General features: G+C 39.7%; 1 protein-coding gene across 2 annotated transcripts; it reads left to right on the forward strand.

Moving 5' to 3' along the window:
* The first annotated feature begins 419 nt into the window (after positions 1-419).
* On the forward strand, positions 420-15,975 carry stk40 (serine/threonine kinase 40). 2 transcript variants are annotated; one of them, XR_006925416.1, is made up of 12 exons: positions 420-751; positions 3,237-3,363; positions 3,656-3,741; positions 4,208-4,351; positions 5,555-5,779; positions 5,889-5,941; positions 9,648-9,763; positions 10,935-11,079; positions 11,264-11,383; positions 12,327-12,411; positions 12,522-12,809; positions 12,900-15,975. XR_006925416.1 is itself a non-coding variant. In XM_046847495.1 (11 exons), the coding sequence occupies exons 2-11, from the start codon at positions 3,246-3,248 to the stop codon at positions 12,738-12,740; spliced, it is 1,311 nt and encodes a 436-aa protein (XP_046703451.1). In that variant the 5' UTR covers positions 420-751; positions 3,237-3,245; the 3' UTR covers positions 12,741-15,975. The 2 variants fall into 2 exon arrangements, 1 of the variants encoding a protein (XP_046703451.1); XM_046847495.1 differs by having other exon boundaries at positions 12,522-15,975.
* The last annotated feature ends 1,352 nt before the right edge of the window (positions 15,976-17,327 follow it).

Raw genomic sequence — 17,327 nt, forward strand, 5'->3', positions numbered from 1 at the left:
TTTGTCTGACCTGTTACCACCTGCAACAAGAGTCTGACCTGATCCAACTGGTAGACCATCTTTACCAGCTGGTATGTTATTCTATTTTTATTTAATTTTTGGTCATTATCAGTAAATGGGATTTTCCGACTGCCTTACATATGTTGTGTTCTTTAAATTAATTTGAGTATGATGGCACTTGAACAGCAATAATTCAAAAGTTTTTATTGACTAGTTTGACCAGCTTGCTGTGTGTTTTGGGAATGGGAAGCTGGGTTATAAAATTTACCAAAATACTTTATTTTTTAAAATCAATTTAATTATTTAGTATCCTAAGCCTAATCCATACACTTTTATAGTTTAAAGTATATTCACTAGCAGCTTTGAGAAGTATGTTTGAAATGACATGCTTGAGTGAGGCTTTCTTTCGGCCACAAGACGCCGCATGTCATTGGCTGCATGAGGAAGGGGGCGGGTTTTCCGCCTTTATTGGCTGGGCTGTACTGTCACTTACACTACGTGCGTCATTTCCGTTGTCAGGTGGTGCTGCTATGGAAAGATGTGATCAGCAGTCCCATGAAGGCTTTTCCTGATTACCAGTTTCGGTAATGCTGTGAGGGGGGAAAAAAACACGCCGTGCATTTTCAAAGACAGACTGCATTGTGGTGAGGAGGAACTGTCACTGCACTGCTCCTCGGCAAACGTTTGGATAAAGATGTCGTCGCTTGTGTAGACAAACACAGGATATTCCCCCGGCGCTTTTTAGCTCGAGGTGAGTTATTAAATGGCCCGTCAAGTCAGTGGACCGAGCTGTGCGCTAAAGAGCCGCGCTAACCGTCGCTGCTGCTTCGCTACAAAGGGGTACATTTTCTGCTGAGCTCACTCGTAGGCAGCCGGTTCGGTTTTCAGTTTTCAAAAAACAATATGGATGAGGTAGTATTAGCCCGAGCTGAAATAGGTGTTAGCATTCAAGCAACATGGCTTCGAGTAAGTTAGCTACAAAAAAAGAACAGCTGGGAAAGTGAGTGTGTGGTTAAAACGCACTGTACCCGTTTGTTTGGGGTCGAGGAATAAACTGCATTTCCACCGACCCATACACACGTTGACCTGTTTACACGAACACGCAAGCTAACTACCTTTTAGCTATCCGAGCTCAAATCCGAGTCTGCGGTCTGATCAACTGAGCAGCCTTAAAATCGCTGTTCCTGTTCTTCCTGTGACCGATCTGCTCCTAATCTCCAAGTGCTAACGCTTACAGTGAGACTCATTAGCGGCTCCTCATTAGCGGGATTTGGCCGAGTGAACTAGAAGAGCAGCCATCCGCCGGTCCTCTAATGCTCTCAAGTACGTTCATGTGAGAGCCACTTTGTGAATTCAGTGAGGTGTCACAGGCAGCTACAATGTGTTCAATCAAGTGCTGGTGCCCTTTGGTTAAAGTCTATCCAGGAAAGTGGCAAACCAATAAAAGAACGAGCGATTAATTCCGCACATATGGCTGAAACTCGAGGCTTTAAATTTAGCTCCCTGGCGAATGAGACCGGCATGTGTTTACACACCACTGACATCATATCATCTCTCCTTCTACACCAGAGCTGTGGATTGTCTGATCGTGGAGGATATCTGAAAATGTGCACTTTGTAAACAAAGGTCTATGCAATTACAGACTACTAGTACTGTTCCCACTGCTACAAATGTGACCTACAAAAAAGGTCCAATAACCTGCAAGAGTGGTCGTGGCGTCATTGTGCAATCGAATCTGTTCATACGTCTCATAGTGATGTCCATGTGAGCATGTCTGTCGCATTGTCAGCAGTCTGGAGCTCGACTGAGCATCCAATCGTGATGAAACTGACGATTTGTGTACAATCGTAGCCAAGTGAACTCCTACTCCTTCTAGACTGCTGCAGACTGGCTTTAAGGGCTTTTTCCGGTTATGTAGCTTCCTGGCAGGTGTAAATTATGAATACTGGTTATGAATGATAGCCCAAATTCTTAATGATCCAATTGCTGGATGTGAAGTACAAAAAAAAATCAAACAGGACGTGACATGTTTTAGGGAAATCTTCCAATGCTTGTTTGTTTGATATGGCCTGGAGTGAACGTTTATATTCAGTGTGTCTTGTGCATTTTTTTTTTTTTAAATATACTCCTCTTGTACTCTTGTTTTTTGTCAGCATTGAAATTGTGTAAGTTATTAATGAGCATGTACTTTTGACCTGTTGAAGCTGTTGAAAGTATACAAGGCAAGTCATTCCTATTATTTCTTACATCAAAGTAATGTTTTGCCAACCTTTTATTTATTTTCCACCATTCTATTTTGTTAGTAACACACACACACACACACACACACACACACACACACACACACACACACACAAAATAAATAAATATATATATATTACATACATCCTTTATTTTTTCTCTCTCTCTCTGAATACTGTTAGGTAAATGGGAACCATGCAGTTGTCCTGTGAATCACACTTTAATATTAGGCATGTACTTCCTTCTTCCAGGAACTAGGGAGAGAGTTTCAGCAAATTATAGAAACCAGTTTCTCGACAAGCCAAATAGACAAACTTCCTCTGCTATACCCTAGACTCATGACTTGATCCTAAAGTACTCCGGGTTTTAAAATGTTTGTAAAAACTATATTTATTGCTTATGTGTAACTTAATTTTATTCATTTAATTTTTGCGCAAACAGTCTCAGTCAAATTAAATGGCCACCATATCACTCCTGCTTTTATTCCCATTGTTTTGCTGTAGTCTCATCATGAGATTTCACCCCAGAAACCATCCCCTATTGATGCAAATGGACCTGTGATGGCCTGCCATTCATTCAGGGCCACCGCTGTTGGCAGATCTTGTGATTGTCGTAAAGTGGTGGGGAGGGGTTATCTCTTACTGAAGCTAGCTCCCATCCCCCCCATATAAATGTCTTTTTTTTTTTCTTCTTTTTTTTTTTCTGCCGGTGACTCACCCTTTGCTGCCAGTCTACTGGAAGCCCTCGGTAGCACTGTACTGAATGGTTTTTTTTTTTTTTATTTGGAATGTGGTGAGCCAAGTTGCCTCTGTCAGGGTTTTGCTTACTACAGTATTGCTTGGACGTTTCATGTCTCTGCTCAGAACCTGTTATTTATTATTTGCTCTGTTTGTTTCATTTTTAATTAACAATTGATAGTTTTCATGTGCATAAAAAATCTGCCTCGGTTATGATCTTTGAACGCTTTTCCTTATCTGCTATTTTGTCTTTTGCAGATCTGCAGAATGTCTAGACGCCGTGTTGCAGAGAGAGGGGCAGGGGAATCATCCGGAAGGGCAAGCAAGCTCCTTTGTCCTGGGATATCTGGCAACAATGCTAAAAGAGCTGGACCCTTTGTCTTGGGTAAGAGACCTGAGGGTACCGAGTGGAAAAAAGTTTAGTTTTGCGCATGTGTGTGTTCGAATGTCAGATGGGCTCTAAATCTGGGTGGGAATTTTTAATGTGAACGTCTGGAATTTCAGTTCCAGCTCTAGAATTAGAACTAGAATTTAAATGAACTTCAAAGTGTGTAGGTGTATAATATTCATTGTAGATATCAAAGCTTTTAGTGCAGTGTTAAGTTTACATTTGGGTAAGGGAAAAGCTGTACTTTTTGGTCCAACATCAGCTGTTAAATGCCTTTCTCTGCTTACAGGACCTCGACTGGGAAACTCTCCTGTGCAGAGCATAGTGCAGTGTCTGGCCAGGAGAGATGGAACAGATGATTTCTACCAGCTAAAAGTGAGTTCACTAATCAGTTTAACCAAAAACCTCCTCTATTATTTTGATGTTTGCTGGTATAGTTAATTTCACAAAGACACTGGATCTTTTTTTCTCAAAGCAGTATGAACCTTTTGACCTTCTAAACAGACTGCGTTTATGACCTACAAGAGATTTGCCTGATGGAAAGTTGAGATTTGACTATCATGGGCAATTCACCTACTTTATGGCGTGCTGTTAGATAATGAGTCAAGAAGCCTGTAGAGACACTGCCCTGAGTGAACTTTTTACCCACATTCTTCTCTTAAGAGCATAGTGTCTCTTGTGTATTGTCCATGTTCATTTTATGTGTGACTAAAGATTTTATCAGTTTGTCTCGATCATGATCAAGAATTCACAACTGTGATGATAAGGTTGTTGAGAAGGTGTGGATGCAATCGTGTCTATTGAGGTCATGACCCATTTTGTTCTTTGAACTCTCTTTTAGATTTTGACCCTAGAGGAACGTGCAGACTCGTCTGGAGAGACACAGGAGGAAAGACAAGGCAAGATGCTGCTGCACACAGAGTACTCGCTGTTGTCGCTCCTTCACAATCAGGATGGAGTGGTGCATCACCATGGCCTCTTTCAGGTATAGTCAAAACACAGAGAAACAAACTGGTAGCTACAATTACAGGTTAAATAACAGGACCTTTAATATGGGTCTGTTTCTAACTTGTTAATGCAATATATCAAAGATTCCTTTATGCAGCTGTTGAGATTGGACTTGGTTTGTTCCACAAAGTCCTGTTCGGGCTCCTCCTGTGTTATTTGTAATGTAAACATTACTTTGACAGGAACATTTCTCTCCACAGCACTCAATATGACTCATCGGTTAGTTTAGTTTCTGTTTGAGCCAGGCATTCTTTTCCGACTCACTCATCAGCTTTGCAGCCTTTGCTACCTTCACACCAGCAAAGCAAGGCTTCACCAATATGCTGCTTAGCTGTGCATGCCATTCATGCACTATTGATTAATTGAGTTAATATGACTCCTGTCCACTGGGCCTTTAATCTATGGCTAAGCTCTAGGTCTTCAGGGAAGGTCTTACCTCAGCCCATTCATGTTAGCAATCAATGTCCAGCTATATTTGATTAGAGCAAGGCCTATCCAGTGTTGTTTGTCAAGGCTGTGTGTGTGCATTTTGCCTGTATCAAAACTATTATTTAAACTAATCGCAATAGTTAAATCTCACTCAACTATAACAAATAGCAGCTAGGAAATGTCCTTAGCCTCGCAGTTTCACATTTTACTAACCGAGCAATCGTTACACAGCTGTACAGGAATAAAATGTCAAGCGGAACCTAGCTGTGAGCAGTATTCTCAGAGAACTGAATAGCAGCGGGTTAAATGACATCTCCAGGCTTGTGGTTGTGCTTCTTACTCAGGATTACAGCTACAGTGTCTGTCTGCTGCTCGGGATTTTAAAGCATATCAGTGTTTAACCACTGACGTCTGTTGCAGAGTGAATGACCAAATGACATGAAATATTATGGCATATGCTGCTGGAAGGCAGATTTCTTATTTTATGCCCTACAGCAGCACATGTCATAATATTTCATGATTAGCTTGTCTTTAGAATGCTGTATGTTTCCTCCATCATTTACTTGCCTATTCACATCTATACCTTTTTGTTTACAGTGATTTATTGGTTTGAGGCAGTTTTGAATGCTAGGGTTTTGTTTAGTATTGTAAAAAGTATTTTGTCTGTCATTTGGAAATGACATGTTGCTTTTAGTAGTTAATTATAAAGCACTGTACTCCTCTTCCTTTTCTGGAAACCTTTCGTGCTCAGGATCGCTCCTGTGACATCGTGGAGGATTTGGAGGCCAGTAGATCACGCAGAATGAAGAAGCGGATCTGTCTTGTGCTGGACTGCCTGTGTGCTCATGACTTCAGTGACAAAACAGTGGATCTCATTAACCTGCAACACTATGTTATCAAAGAGAAAAGGCTCAGTGAGCGCGAGGCCATAGTCATCTTCTGTGATGTAGTGCGAGTGGTTGAGGCTCTGCATAAGGTGAGCAGTAGATTGTTGGTAGATAAAACAAATGATATACAAAGCTACAAATTGTATGGTATTATCAATTTAAATTTATATATTTTTTTTACTTTTGTTATCAATGCAGAAAAACATTGTGCACCGAGACTTGAAGCTTGGAAACATGGTGCTTAACAAAAGGTAAGACGTCGCTGCTGATTCACCTTTCACATGTTGCATAGAACTACCGTAATTTCCAGACTGTTAAGCACACCCATATATAAGCCGCACCCACTGAATTTGACACAGATTTTTATTTTGAACATAAATAAGCCGCAGGTGTCTACACTGAAACTAATGAACTTTACACACGCTTTAACGACAGTGTCTGTTACATGGTGTAACAGGTGAAATATGTTGCGCTACCTTTAGGAGCATAGCGGCATTTTGGGAATAGCCTGCCGCCACATTTTTCCGCTATTAATGCATGTGTGCAAGACCGAGGAATATGTCCTTCTTATTTTCTGATGCTCATTTCTAAGTTTCTTTGACTAACCCGTAATGCTGTTGCCAAGAAAAATAAAAAAGCACGAGTTTTGGAAACCTGTCTGTGCTTATGATTTCTGTTTCAACTGGAGTTAGCAAGCTATCTTATGACCCAGACTCGACGTGTTACAACGGCTTGTATCTAAACAGTAGCCGACCAAGAAAGTCATTGTTCACTGTCTTCCTCCTTTCTTTTTACAACTATTTATCTCGGGAGTTTATCTTTTGGCATCGTCGTGCGGTAAAAAAAAAAAAAAGTTTTTTTCTCCCAATGCCGTGCAGCTCAGAACACAGGTGAAGTGCGTACCCTGCAGAATTTCGACTTTCTGATGCTGTAGGCATTTCCAGACACTAAGTATCATTCTTTCTCTTTCTAATGAATAAAAGCCAGATTTTAAATGAAAAGTATGCAGCAATAAAAACCCTGAAAATCCCATTTCATTGTTCATGTATGTGCCACTTGAGGCCAGGTTGAGACCACAAGCAACTCTCACTACTAGTCAAAACTTGGAACACGCACTGTACAATGTACCATGTGAGTCTCCTCCATGCCAGTTTATAATTTACCAACTGCAACTCTCTGTCACACGAGTTTAAATAGTTGATTTTCTGACATGCTTTGCATATATATGCTGAGTAATTTTCATCGAGATGGCGTTTCCATGAAGTAACTGTACTGTACTTGGCAAAATGCTGAATTATCAGCAAAGCTAAATTAATTAGACCACTCAGAGGCTGCACATGAAGCACCATTCATTTAATTTTGCTCACACACACACAGACGCACACATGTCTCCTATGGTGATTAAAGTGACTCTGCCTGGCTCAGTGGTGCTGGAGTGCAGAACACTCTGTCCCAGCTGGAGACAATACAGAATACTGCCAAAGAATCCATAACTCAGAGCTGAGTCACACACATGCATGCTCACACGTCACTCTGGCATCTCTCCCCTCTGCAGTTTTTCCACAAGTACTCTTTCGTCTTTTCAACCTGTTCCTTCTGCTGATTGCGAAATCAAACCTAACGATTTGAGGATGCAACTTTTGTTCTGATGTTGACTGAGCCATGTATGGGATTTTTTTCTACCGCCATCCAGCTGCAAATTTCAGCTATTTTATAATAAAAGAACTGATTGGTTTCCAAGAATTAAGTACAAACTCGCTAAAATGACAAACACACAGCTGTTGTCACTATGAGTAGCCTATTAAGCAAGAGGTTAACAAGTGGTGTTTTGGGTCATTGTGTGAGGTATGGCTTCCTACTGTGAAGTCCATTTCTCAACTCGCACTTCTCAAACAGCTGTGTTTAACCTCTCAAGTCCTGCTGAGCACACACACTTTGCCTGTCACTAGGGGTCCATAGGGCTGTTTCTACAAAGAGGCCACTCTGTTGGAGCAAACTTCAGGGTTTTTGTTCCCTTTCTTTCAAATGGCAGCTTATTTGAGAGGAAGAGTTTGGGAGACTTTGGCAGTGTGGTTTTCTCCTGTGTGTCTACACCTGTGCTCCATCAAGTTGTTAGTTGTTAAAGACGTTTTCGTTTTAAACTCCAAATCAGCTTGCATTAGGCCCAGACACATTATCCTCTGGACAGTGAAGCGTTTGTGTTTTGTCTGTTTCTTTGATTCAGATAGGAACCTGGTTTAGTTTTTTTTTCACTAAAAGCCTTCCCATGTTGGTTCTTTGCCTGGAGGCCAAAAAATTCCTTGCATAAAAATATTTAAACTTTTCCCATCAGTGCAGCTGTTTTTCGTTTCAGGCAAAAGAGCAGGCACTATCAGTTTGCTCACCTGCAAAAAAATAAGAAGGCATCCTGAGGCAGCTTCAAGATTGAAGCATGCTGACTAGTATTTGTCACAAAAATAATTCTATGAGCTGTCGATCCTGTTTGTCTGACTTTATCACTATTTTGTGTGGGAACAAAAAAGAGAAATGCAATTTAAAAACATGGATGGATTAGTTGGGTACTGTAGGCACTGATCATCTTGTGTGCACAGCAATAAAAACTTGGGGTATAAACTAAGCACTTTTAGGCCATGTTGCATAAAAGTACTAAGTCGCCATGTGCTTATTCTATTTGTGTATGACCTGGCAAATCTTTTCACTTCACATGATTGTTCTTAAATTTTGTCCTTGCCCTCCAACGCAAATAACACAAACTCAAATTCATGGATTTGAATTTGATTTGCGTTTAGACGTTACTTAATGATTGTCTTGTTAGTAATGGAGAGAGGCTCACCCTACATGATTAATCACCAAGAATATCAAATGTGCCTCAGAGCCTTGGCAACTGTTCACAGACTGAGGGGAGGGGGGTCACAAAGCTGCAGACTTAGACTGTGACAAGGGAAATCTGGACTAAATCATAATGGTGTTGACCACAGTGAAGCTGGAACAGATGTGGTGGGAAAGTTTAGCATGACCATCAGACACCATGGGTTTTCAGCTCTAGAACCTGATTTTGCATTTAAGCCTGTGAGCCCAGGGAAAACTCTGCCACATTATAGCTCTGTGCATGTGAGTCATTGTCAGGGTGTGAAAGTGAGAGAGAATTTTGGGGAAGCTTAGGAAGAGGATGTGACTGAATAAAGCTTTGCAATCACAAGCTATGATGACTGCTTTTGGGAAAGCTGTACTCGGCTCTGTGTTGGAGCAGACATATCTACTGAGGAGCTTGCTCCATGCATGTCCCTGATGTACTTGGTGTTTTTGTGTGCAATGTGCTGTTTGTATGCATGCACTGAAATAGCTTGGATCACATCCCTGTACTGTGATAGGTTAGTCATCCAAGTGCTTGTGCTAAGCCACAGGTTGACTCACTTGTTTGTCAAAAGGGCTGCTTATGTGTGTGCTGTCATGTTTAGTTTTGTTCCGTGTAAAGGCAGGCTATTACAGCTCTCCCTCACTCGTGCTGTGGATCTCTGCCACCCACATCAGTTTAGTCGTGATGACACTGACACAAATACCAAACATGTTCATACAGACACATTCAGTGCTCCTCCAGCAACCTGCATGCTGTGTGTTTGCGCATGTGCAGCTATCCCCCGCTTTTCTATTGCAAATAGAATGTTTGAGAGTTTTCCATGAAAATTGTGGCATTACCAAATATATTTTGCATATCAAATAATTCTTGCATAATATTTCATGATTTCCCTTATCACTTGGTTTTTTTTTTATTTTTTTTGTAGCCTGCAAATTAACTTCGCTTGAAATTCACACAGAGCCTGCTCCTTTTGCAAAAGTGGCCCCTTCTTTTAAATGCACATCTCATTTAAACTGCATGTTTCTTTGCAGACAATAGCGAATTTAAATATTACAATATACTGCTTTTTATATAAATGTGTGCATGTTTATTTGTTTCAGGACACACCGGATCACAATCACCAACTTCTGCCTTGGCAAGCATTTGGTGAGCGAAGACGATCTTCTGAAGGACCAGAGAGGCAGCCCGGCCTATATAAGCCCAGATGTCCTCAGTGGTATGATGATGATGTGCATGCAAGTGTTTGTGAATGAAACTATTTTTCAAACCATATCACCACTGTCCTCCAACCCTCCCTGCACCCTGCAGATTATGGCTTGTATATGTAGCACCAGTGAATTGTCCCTGTTTTGTGATATTGAACATGGATGATGGACAGGATTTATTTATTGTCTATTATTTAATATAACAGAGGTTCAGTATGTACATTGTCTATAGCATTAAGTGGAATGTGCTAGCCATTGTCAGGTATCCCTGACTTCTTACCCTGTATTCTAGACCCAAATCCACCACAGCCCCACCTTGGTTAATTAATATGCCATGGAGGGTTTATTTATTTTTTTCTTCTTTCCAAACTGTTCCACCAACAGAGCAAATTTATTAAAATTCTCAATAGATTCAAGGGTACATATTTAAGTAATAAAAGAATCAATATAACATTTTTTTGATTGAATTGTCTTGAAGAAATTTTGTTGTAAAACAATAGAAATAAGCCAGCATTGTGGCAAAATAGCTTTTAGGTTGTGTAACCAATCATAATTTCTCACTTCCGGTTTTCAGTAACTTATGGATGTGATTTACTGTAGTTTGGTCAGTTGGTGTAAATCGTTCAGCCTTTATTTGCACTTCTGTTCACATGAAAACAAAGGGCTCGTAGATCAGCAGAACGTGACTAAAAAAAACAATGAAGCGCTGCCTGAATGAGTCATCGCAATGAGTCATCCTGAGGGGGAAACTCCTCCTGCTTCCTTCTCTCTCTTTCTCGCAATTCTTCCCATCTTCCATTTTCTTTCTTTCTTTTTCCCTCCCTATTTTTCTTTTGTGTCTCATTGCTTTTGCTTTAATTGTATAGTTTAACTCGATATGCTAATTAAGAGTGAGAGTACAGCTGAGGCTTTAGTTCAGGGAGAGACAACACGAAGCTTCAGTGTAAACAAGTATCTTGATGTACAGGATATGGCGAAGGTGATGACACCGTAGCTGTCATTAGCAGTGACTCATGCTTCTTTAACGGTTGTAAACAGGACATGCTTCTTGCTGTAGTAGCTTTTGTGGTCATTTCTTTGTACAACATTTTAATCACATGCTGCTCATGTCATTAACAGGTGGTTATACCACCAGTGGTTGTTCCTGTCTTTAGAACCAAAGTGTCGAATGCTGTGTTGCAGGTCGTCCGTACCGTGGAAAGCCCAGTGATATGTGGGCTCTCGGCGTGGTGCTGTTCACCATGCTCTATGGCCAGTTCCCCTTTTATGACAGCATACCTCAAGAGCTCTTTCGCAAAATCAAGGCTGCCGAGTACTCCATCCCAGAGTGAGTGCCACACACATGCACTTCAAACGCCTCATCAGCTGGTCTTGGAACCACAGATAGTTAAAAAGAAAAATATTCAAATAAATTAGAACACCTGAGGAAACTCCATCAAAATGTCTCGATAATTAAAGAATGTATTCGTTCTGGTCTGTTGCATAAGTTATTTGTTTGTGCTGGTGTGCAGGGATGGCCGGGTGTCAGAGAGCACAGTGTGTTTGATTCGCAAATTGTTGGTGCTGGATCCCCAGCAGAGACTGACTGCATCAGAGGTGCTTGAGTCTCTCAGCGGCATTATTGCCTCCTGGTGAGTGTCTCGACTCTGTCTCCTAGCTGCTCAGATCCCTGCTGACATCCTGTCCTTTTATAGTACTCATCTAAAAGAGCACTTCTAATGATTTTAATAGAATTATTATTATAAGAATCATAAGTTGGACGATTTTGTTTTTGTCCTGGGGTTTGGTCTGTCTGATGCTCACACTAGTCTACTTGTCTGACCGACTCTAGTGAGACCACACTTCTGATTACATAAAATTTTGCAATATTGATTCTCATGGCTGTGGTTTTCTTAAGGCTGTGTCATGATTTATTTTTGTTTTGTCATCATTTTCTGTGATCTATTTTGTTTCCCTAACTGCAGTTCTCAGAACTTGTAAATACATTTCAACACTTAGTGTTGAGTAAGACTTCATGTCAACCAGCTAATAAAAAACTATGAAATCTGACTTTTTCATTTTCTTTAGTTATTAAACAAGTGAATCTTCAAGTATTATGCAGGTCATGTTTTTCAATGAACACTGCTCATAACATGTCCATTCATTAGAGCTTCCAGCTGATTATAGCCATTTATGTGGGCAAAAACAACAAAATGGAAATTATCAATGCCTTTCATTGGTGACCCCCACTAGTAATAATCAGCTCAGCCAGTGACTCCAGTTGTGTTTAACACGTTGGCATGTTGTAAAGAAATGGACAGCTAGAGAATATCTTTTAACATGAGCCACCATTGTAGGAAAACAAAATAATTAATTTTATAGAAATAAAGATGTTCAATGTGCCATTTTCCAATACGAAGTTTCACAGTGGAACGTATAGGGTGGTGATGGAAAGTGATTTCACTTAATTTTAGATTCAAGCTTGCTACCTTTGCTTTTAAAACACTTAGGACAGATTGAGTCACTGCTTTTTCTGTGGTTTTAATGAAGAATACCCTAATTTTATCCTGCATTTTTTGGGCATGTGTTTTGTAGGCATTCTGTCTCATCAGTGAGCGGCCCGCTGCAGGTAGTACCAGACATCGATGATCAGCTCAACCAACCAGAGCATCTGCAGGAGGTCAGTGCCAAGATAATTGTCTGGTCAAACAATTACTTCTCTGAAGCATTGCAAAGAATGCTGTGCTCTGTGTATATGCTTCAGTGTGACTTAATCATCTCTGTGTTCAGGTGAAGGTAACTGAAGAGTCATCACAGTACGAGTTTGAGAACTACATGCGCCAACAGCTGCTACTAGCTGAGGAGAAGAACACTATTCATGAGGCCAAGAGCTTCCTTACCAAGAGGCAGTTTGGCAGTGTACCACCAGTGAGGCGCCTGGGTCACGATGCACAGCCTGTCAGCCCTCTAGATGCAGCCATACTGGCCCAGCGCTTCCTCAGGAAGTAGTCACTGTGCACAGGCTTTGCCATGCAGCTGGATTCGTGTGTGCGTGTGGTTGCTTTAAAGAGCGTTTGGGTGAGGAGACGCAGCATGTTAGACAGTTATCTCTCATCTGCTCTTCTCACTGCTTAAAGAAGGTGACTCTCTTTTTTTTTTTTTGAGCAGCACACAAGACTTCTGGGTTCTGAGCCCCAACCTATAACCCCTCCCCCTCACTCTGCCATACAGACATTAGCAGCAATACCGGAACTGAATCATGTAGCAAATGGGTGCGTGCACACGCACACATAACACACACCTCTCATTCTCCTTTTCTACTCAGCACTTTCCAAGGGGAACAACTCTGATCACCTGGCCTCAGATGTCATCCCTCCATGTGTTCCTCAGTCTTTTAGTCAACCACACCCATCCATCCTTGGCTCCATCTACATCCACAATTGCAAATCTACCTCTTAACATCTCTGTTTCTGTCTCTCAGTCTGTGTAGAACTGTGCTCTCAATAGTTTTGAAAAAAACAAAAACAGGTATCCAAATGTGGGGATTTGACCACAAGCACAGGTGAAGAGCATTATTATTATTATTATTATTATTATTGTTATTATTTTTATTATCATCATCAGAGTTCTGGCATGTCAAAACCAGCGATACGTTTTTCTTCATAATCTGAATAAGCTTTGCTCCCCTCTCCTGTTAGAAAGGTAGCATTTTGAAAAAGAAATATTTTCCCTTACCATTTATTAGTTTGTTGTTAGTTCTTAAATTATATTGTAATACAAGGACTCTGTACACCTTTTCTTGATTGGGCATTCACAGGCAGCTAGCACTGTACAGGTTAAAATCTAGATGCCAAAAATAGTCCCGAAAGCTGCTGCTTTGAACCTGCTGCCCTGTGAGGTACGATATTCTCTACTGATCGGCTAAAGGTGCAGTTGGCTGCAGTGGGTCTAAAAACGTCTTTCTTTTTTTTTTCTTTTTTTTTTTTTTTTTAACACCTCTGTCCAAATAGAGTAAATTACCGGAGTTCCAAGGGCATGCCTTCTGGTTTTCGTTCCTATGATTGCGTATTAGAGGTCCCAGAGCAACCATAGATGAGAGAGCTGTCAGAAGCAGAATGGCTGAGGCTGCAGTCATGCGGAAGTTTAAGCTCCATTAAGCCCCCGGAAGTGTGGACTTTAATCTCTTCCCTGCTCCTGTGATGACCACAGCCAACATCTTGAGCTGCCGTTCTGAAAACAAGCCAGCACTCCTTTTCTGCCTCACCATATTAAGCCGAATCTTTGGCTTTATTTGTACTGGGAAATAGCCACTAAATCTCAACCTGGGAACCTAGGCATATATACCATACCCCAATTCCCATCTTCGGTTTTCAGTGCCATTGTCGGTTTCTCACATGTATATAAAGATTATGAGTGCAGTTCTTTGTTGATACATTCATTGATCACATTTTTATGTTTTCCTATTCACTTTTGATGAGTCATAGGATATAAATATTTATAATCTTGCCAGACTGCTCACCAATCCCATCTAAGCTACTTGTATAAACCATTGCCACAGGATATCTTGCCTTAGATTCAGATTTCAACAGTGAATGGTGATTTTTGTACCTTCAGTGGTCTAGTATATTAGTAAACAGGTGGTCATCTTGCATCAGCCTCTGAACCTGTGACTTATCTTGTGAGGGGCCTGCCTGGTTCACTAATATTAGGGGGGAAAGCATAATCCAGTACTGTATGCTTCTGAGCTTCTCAGTGGTAGTTTCTTTCTTTTAGTTTTGTGCTAATTTTTTTTTTAAGTGCAAATCAGTTTGACAGAAAGCATGAGTAAAACTGTTTAGCTTTGCTTGGCTTTCGTTAATTTTTATTTTTTAGGGTGTTATTTATTCACTGTGTACAAATGGTCTTGCTTCCATCTATTATTTTGAACACTGCCTCTATCCTTGTAAGGTGTGAAGTATCATGAGATCATCACATAATCCAATTCAAAAGTATTGCTGTGATATATATATATATATATATAATTTTTTTTTTTTTTATTTTATTTTTTTTTTTGCGCCCAGTAATCCCCAGTGAAGGTTGTTTATTATTATTATTATTATTTTTTTTTTTTTTTTTTTTTTTAACCCTTTAGTCTGAGTGAATGTCGCCATAATCCTGATGGTTTCTTAAGCTACATTAATAACAAGACTGACTTTGCATAGCTCTATTTTTAGACAAAGAAAACTATAGCGCATTATGACATTAAGGATTTATGTAGACTTTATCCTGCAAGTTTAATACAACACACTCCAGTGGCCGGTGTGTAAATCCCATCCTGATGTAGCTAGAACAGAAGGCTCCAATCAAGCAAAGTCGCACCATGGCATCAACATGAGGAGTATTTATCAAAGTAATGTTGCCTGCCCTATTGAAAGCATTAGTGTGCTCCCACCTCAATGTGAATATTTTAAAATCTATTGCAGTATTGTAGATGACTTGTGAGTTCTGTGTTTGGCAGTTAAGGGGTATTTGTAAGTACTAGCGCCCCACTGAAATTAAAATGTCACTGCAGGCATAATTCATTGAAGTGTAGTGACCCGCCCAAGCTTCCCCATCTTACCACAAATCTGTAAGTTTTGAATGTGACTTCGGTGGAGTGGTTGTGTTTTCAGTACCTTAACTTGGGCCATAATTGTTGTTCAATGCCCCATGTAAGTGTCTTTTCAAAACCACTCCCTGCATCACGACCCCGCCCTTTTCTTTCCCCCCTGTAGCGTGACGCTGTGTATTTGCAGCATGACACATTTATGTTTGTGAGCTATATTGTTTTCTACATCAAATAATGCATGATTTGGATACATTTGAGTTGCCAGATAATTTGGGTGTAGCTTTGTTTTATTTTTGTTTTGTTTTTTTTGTTTTTTTGCTTTTGTAATCCAGTTGATAATACACTAAAAAAAAAAAACAACAAAATACAGAAGAATCATCTCAGCGGCGCTAAATTGGGAGAATTTGTTTTATAGTCTGTAATTCTGCCCCGTCCCGTCCTGTCCTATAAACATGTCGGCTAACTGGAAAATGGTGTAAAATGAGATAATGGTGAAAATAGTTTAAAAGCCTAATTGTTTGGTGTCGTAAGCTGCTTGTTTGGATAGATAAAGAAGAAACTGGGTAATTGTACAGAGATGAAATTTGTATAAATGACATATTTTTGTACTTCATAAAATCTCTACATGCATGTCAGCAATAAATTTGATATGGAACATCCTGGCTTAGTTCATTAATCATTTGACTGTGAACATTGCTATCTTTAATCATGGCTTTAGTCAAATATGCCACTAAGCCAATCAGCAGATAAGTCATAGGACTGGTTGATGTCGCAGCTCTCCGTGTGAACCTGTGTGTTGTATCTCCTGAGGTGCCCTCTAGTGGAATACTAATGTCACACAGGAAGAAGTCGGAGTGCATCTACAGGACATGCTTGCTGTTAACATAATCAGGATGTCCGCCCATTGTCATGGTAAAGCCATTTTGTTTGTGTCATTAAGAGCCACAACAATTAAATGTATATTAAAGATATTTATTTTCAGATGAAAATTAATAAAATTGCCAACTGTTGCAAGAGTATAAAATAAACCAATTTGAGAGAAACTTGTAAAGACTAATCTAAGAGTGTATAGGAGTGGTTCAAGGTCATTTTACACATGTTAAGGATTTTATTGTTGAGGTGCCAATAATATAGAAGTCGGTACCAATTTCCAAAAGTAGCATATTTCTGTACCTTTTTTATTTTATGTAACTGAAATGAGCAGATGTATTGTATTACCAAAGTGTTGCATTGTATACGAGTGATTTTAAATATATAGAGTAAAAATACAGGAACTGTAGGTAATAGTCCAGCTGTGCAGAATTTTTCATGTAAAGTGTTAGATTATCTATGCAACTTGAATATATACAGTATTTACAAATGGGTCCTAGTGGTGGCTTTTTAATTGCTTATTGCATTATTTATTTAAATTAAATTTCCTCAAATTACACGTTACTAGAATTTACACACATTCTGTAAGACTGGGTTGGCTTGGTTGGTGTTTCTGCAATAATGCTTGCAGACTTTCTGGAATTAAATTCATTCTCTGCCCACTTCCCCCTCATACGCAGACTGTTGTTTAAGATGAGGGTCAGAAATATCTTTGACATAATATCCTGTTTTTTGGTGGAAAATGTTTGCAACATCATGCTTAGTTGTAGCCTGGTAATCTATTGTGTTGCTGACTTAGAAGGTTTTAACTTTTAATACAGTTGAAACTAGATATTTACATACACCAGAAAAAAACAAACTTTTTTCTTTACTGTCATACATTAAATCAGAGTAAACTTTTTCTGTTTTAAATCAATAAATATTAACATTCTTTGCATTTGTTAAATGTCAGAATCGAGCGAGGGAGAATTTTTATGTATTTTCTATCACTTTCATCAAAGTCAGAAGTATACATACTCTAAGTTTATCGTGCCTTAAAAAAAAAAAAACTCCAGATGATTTCATTCTGAGCTTAAGAAGCCTCTGATAGGTTAATTGATTCAATTTGAGTTAATTGGTGACACACCTGTGGATGCATA

This window comes from Silurus meridionalis, chromosome 4, assembly GCF_014805685.1.
Source record: "Silurus meridionalis isolate SWU-2019-XX chromosome 4, ASM1480568v1, whole genome shotgun sequence".
Lineage (NCBI taxonomy): Eukaryota > Metazoa > Chordata > Actinopteri > Siluriformes > Siluridae > Silurus > Silurus meridionalis.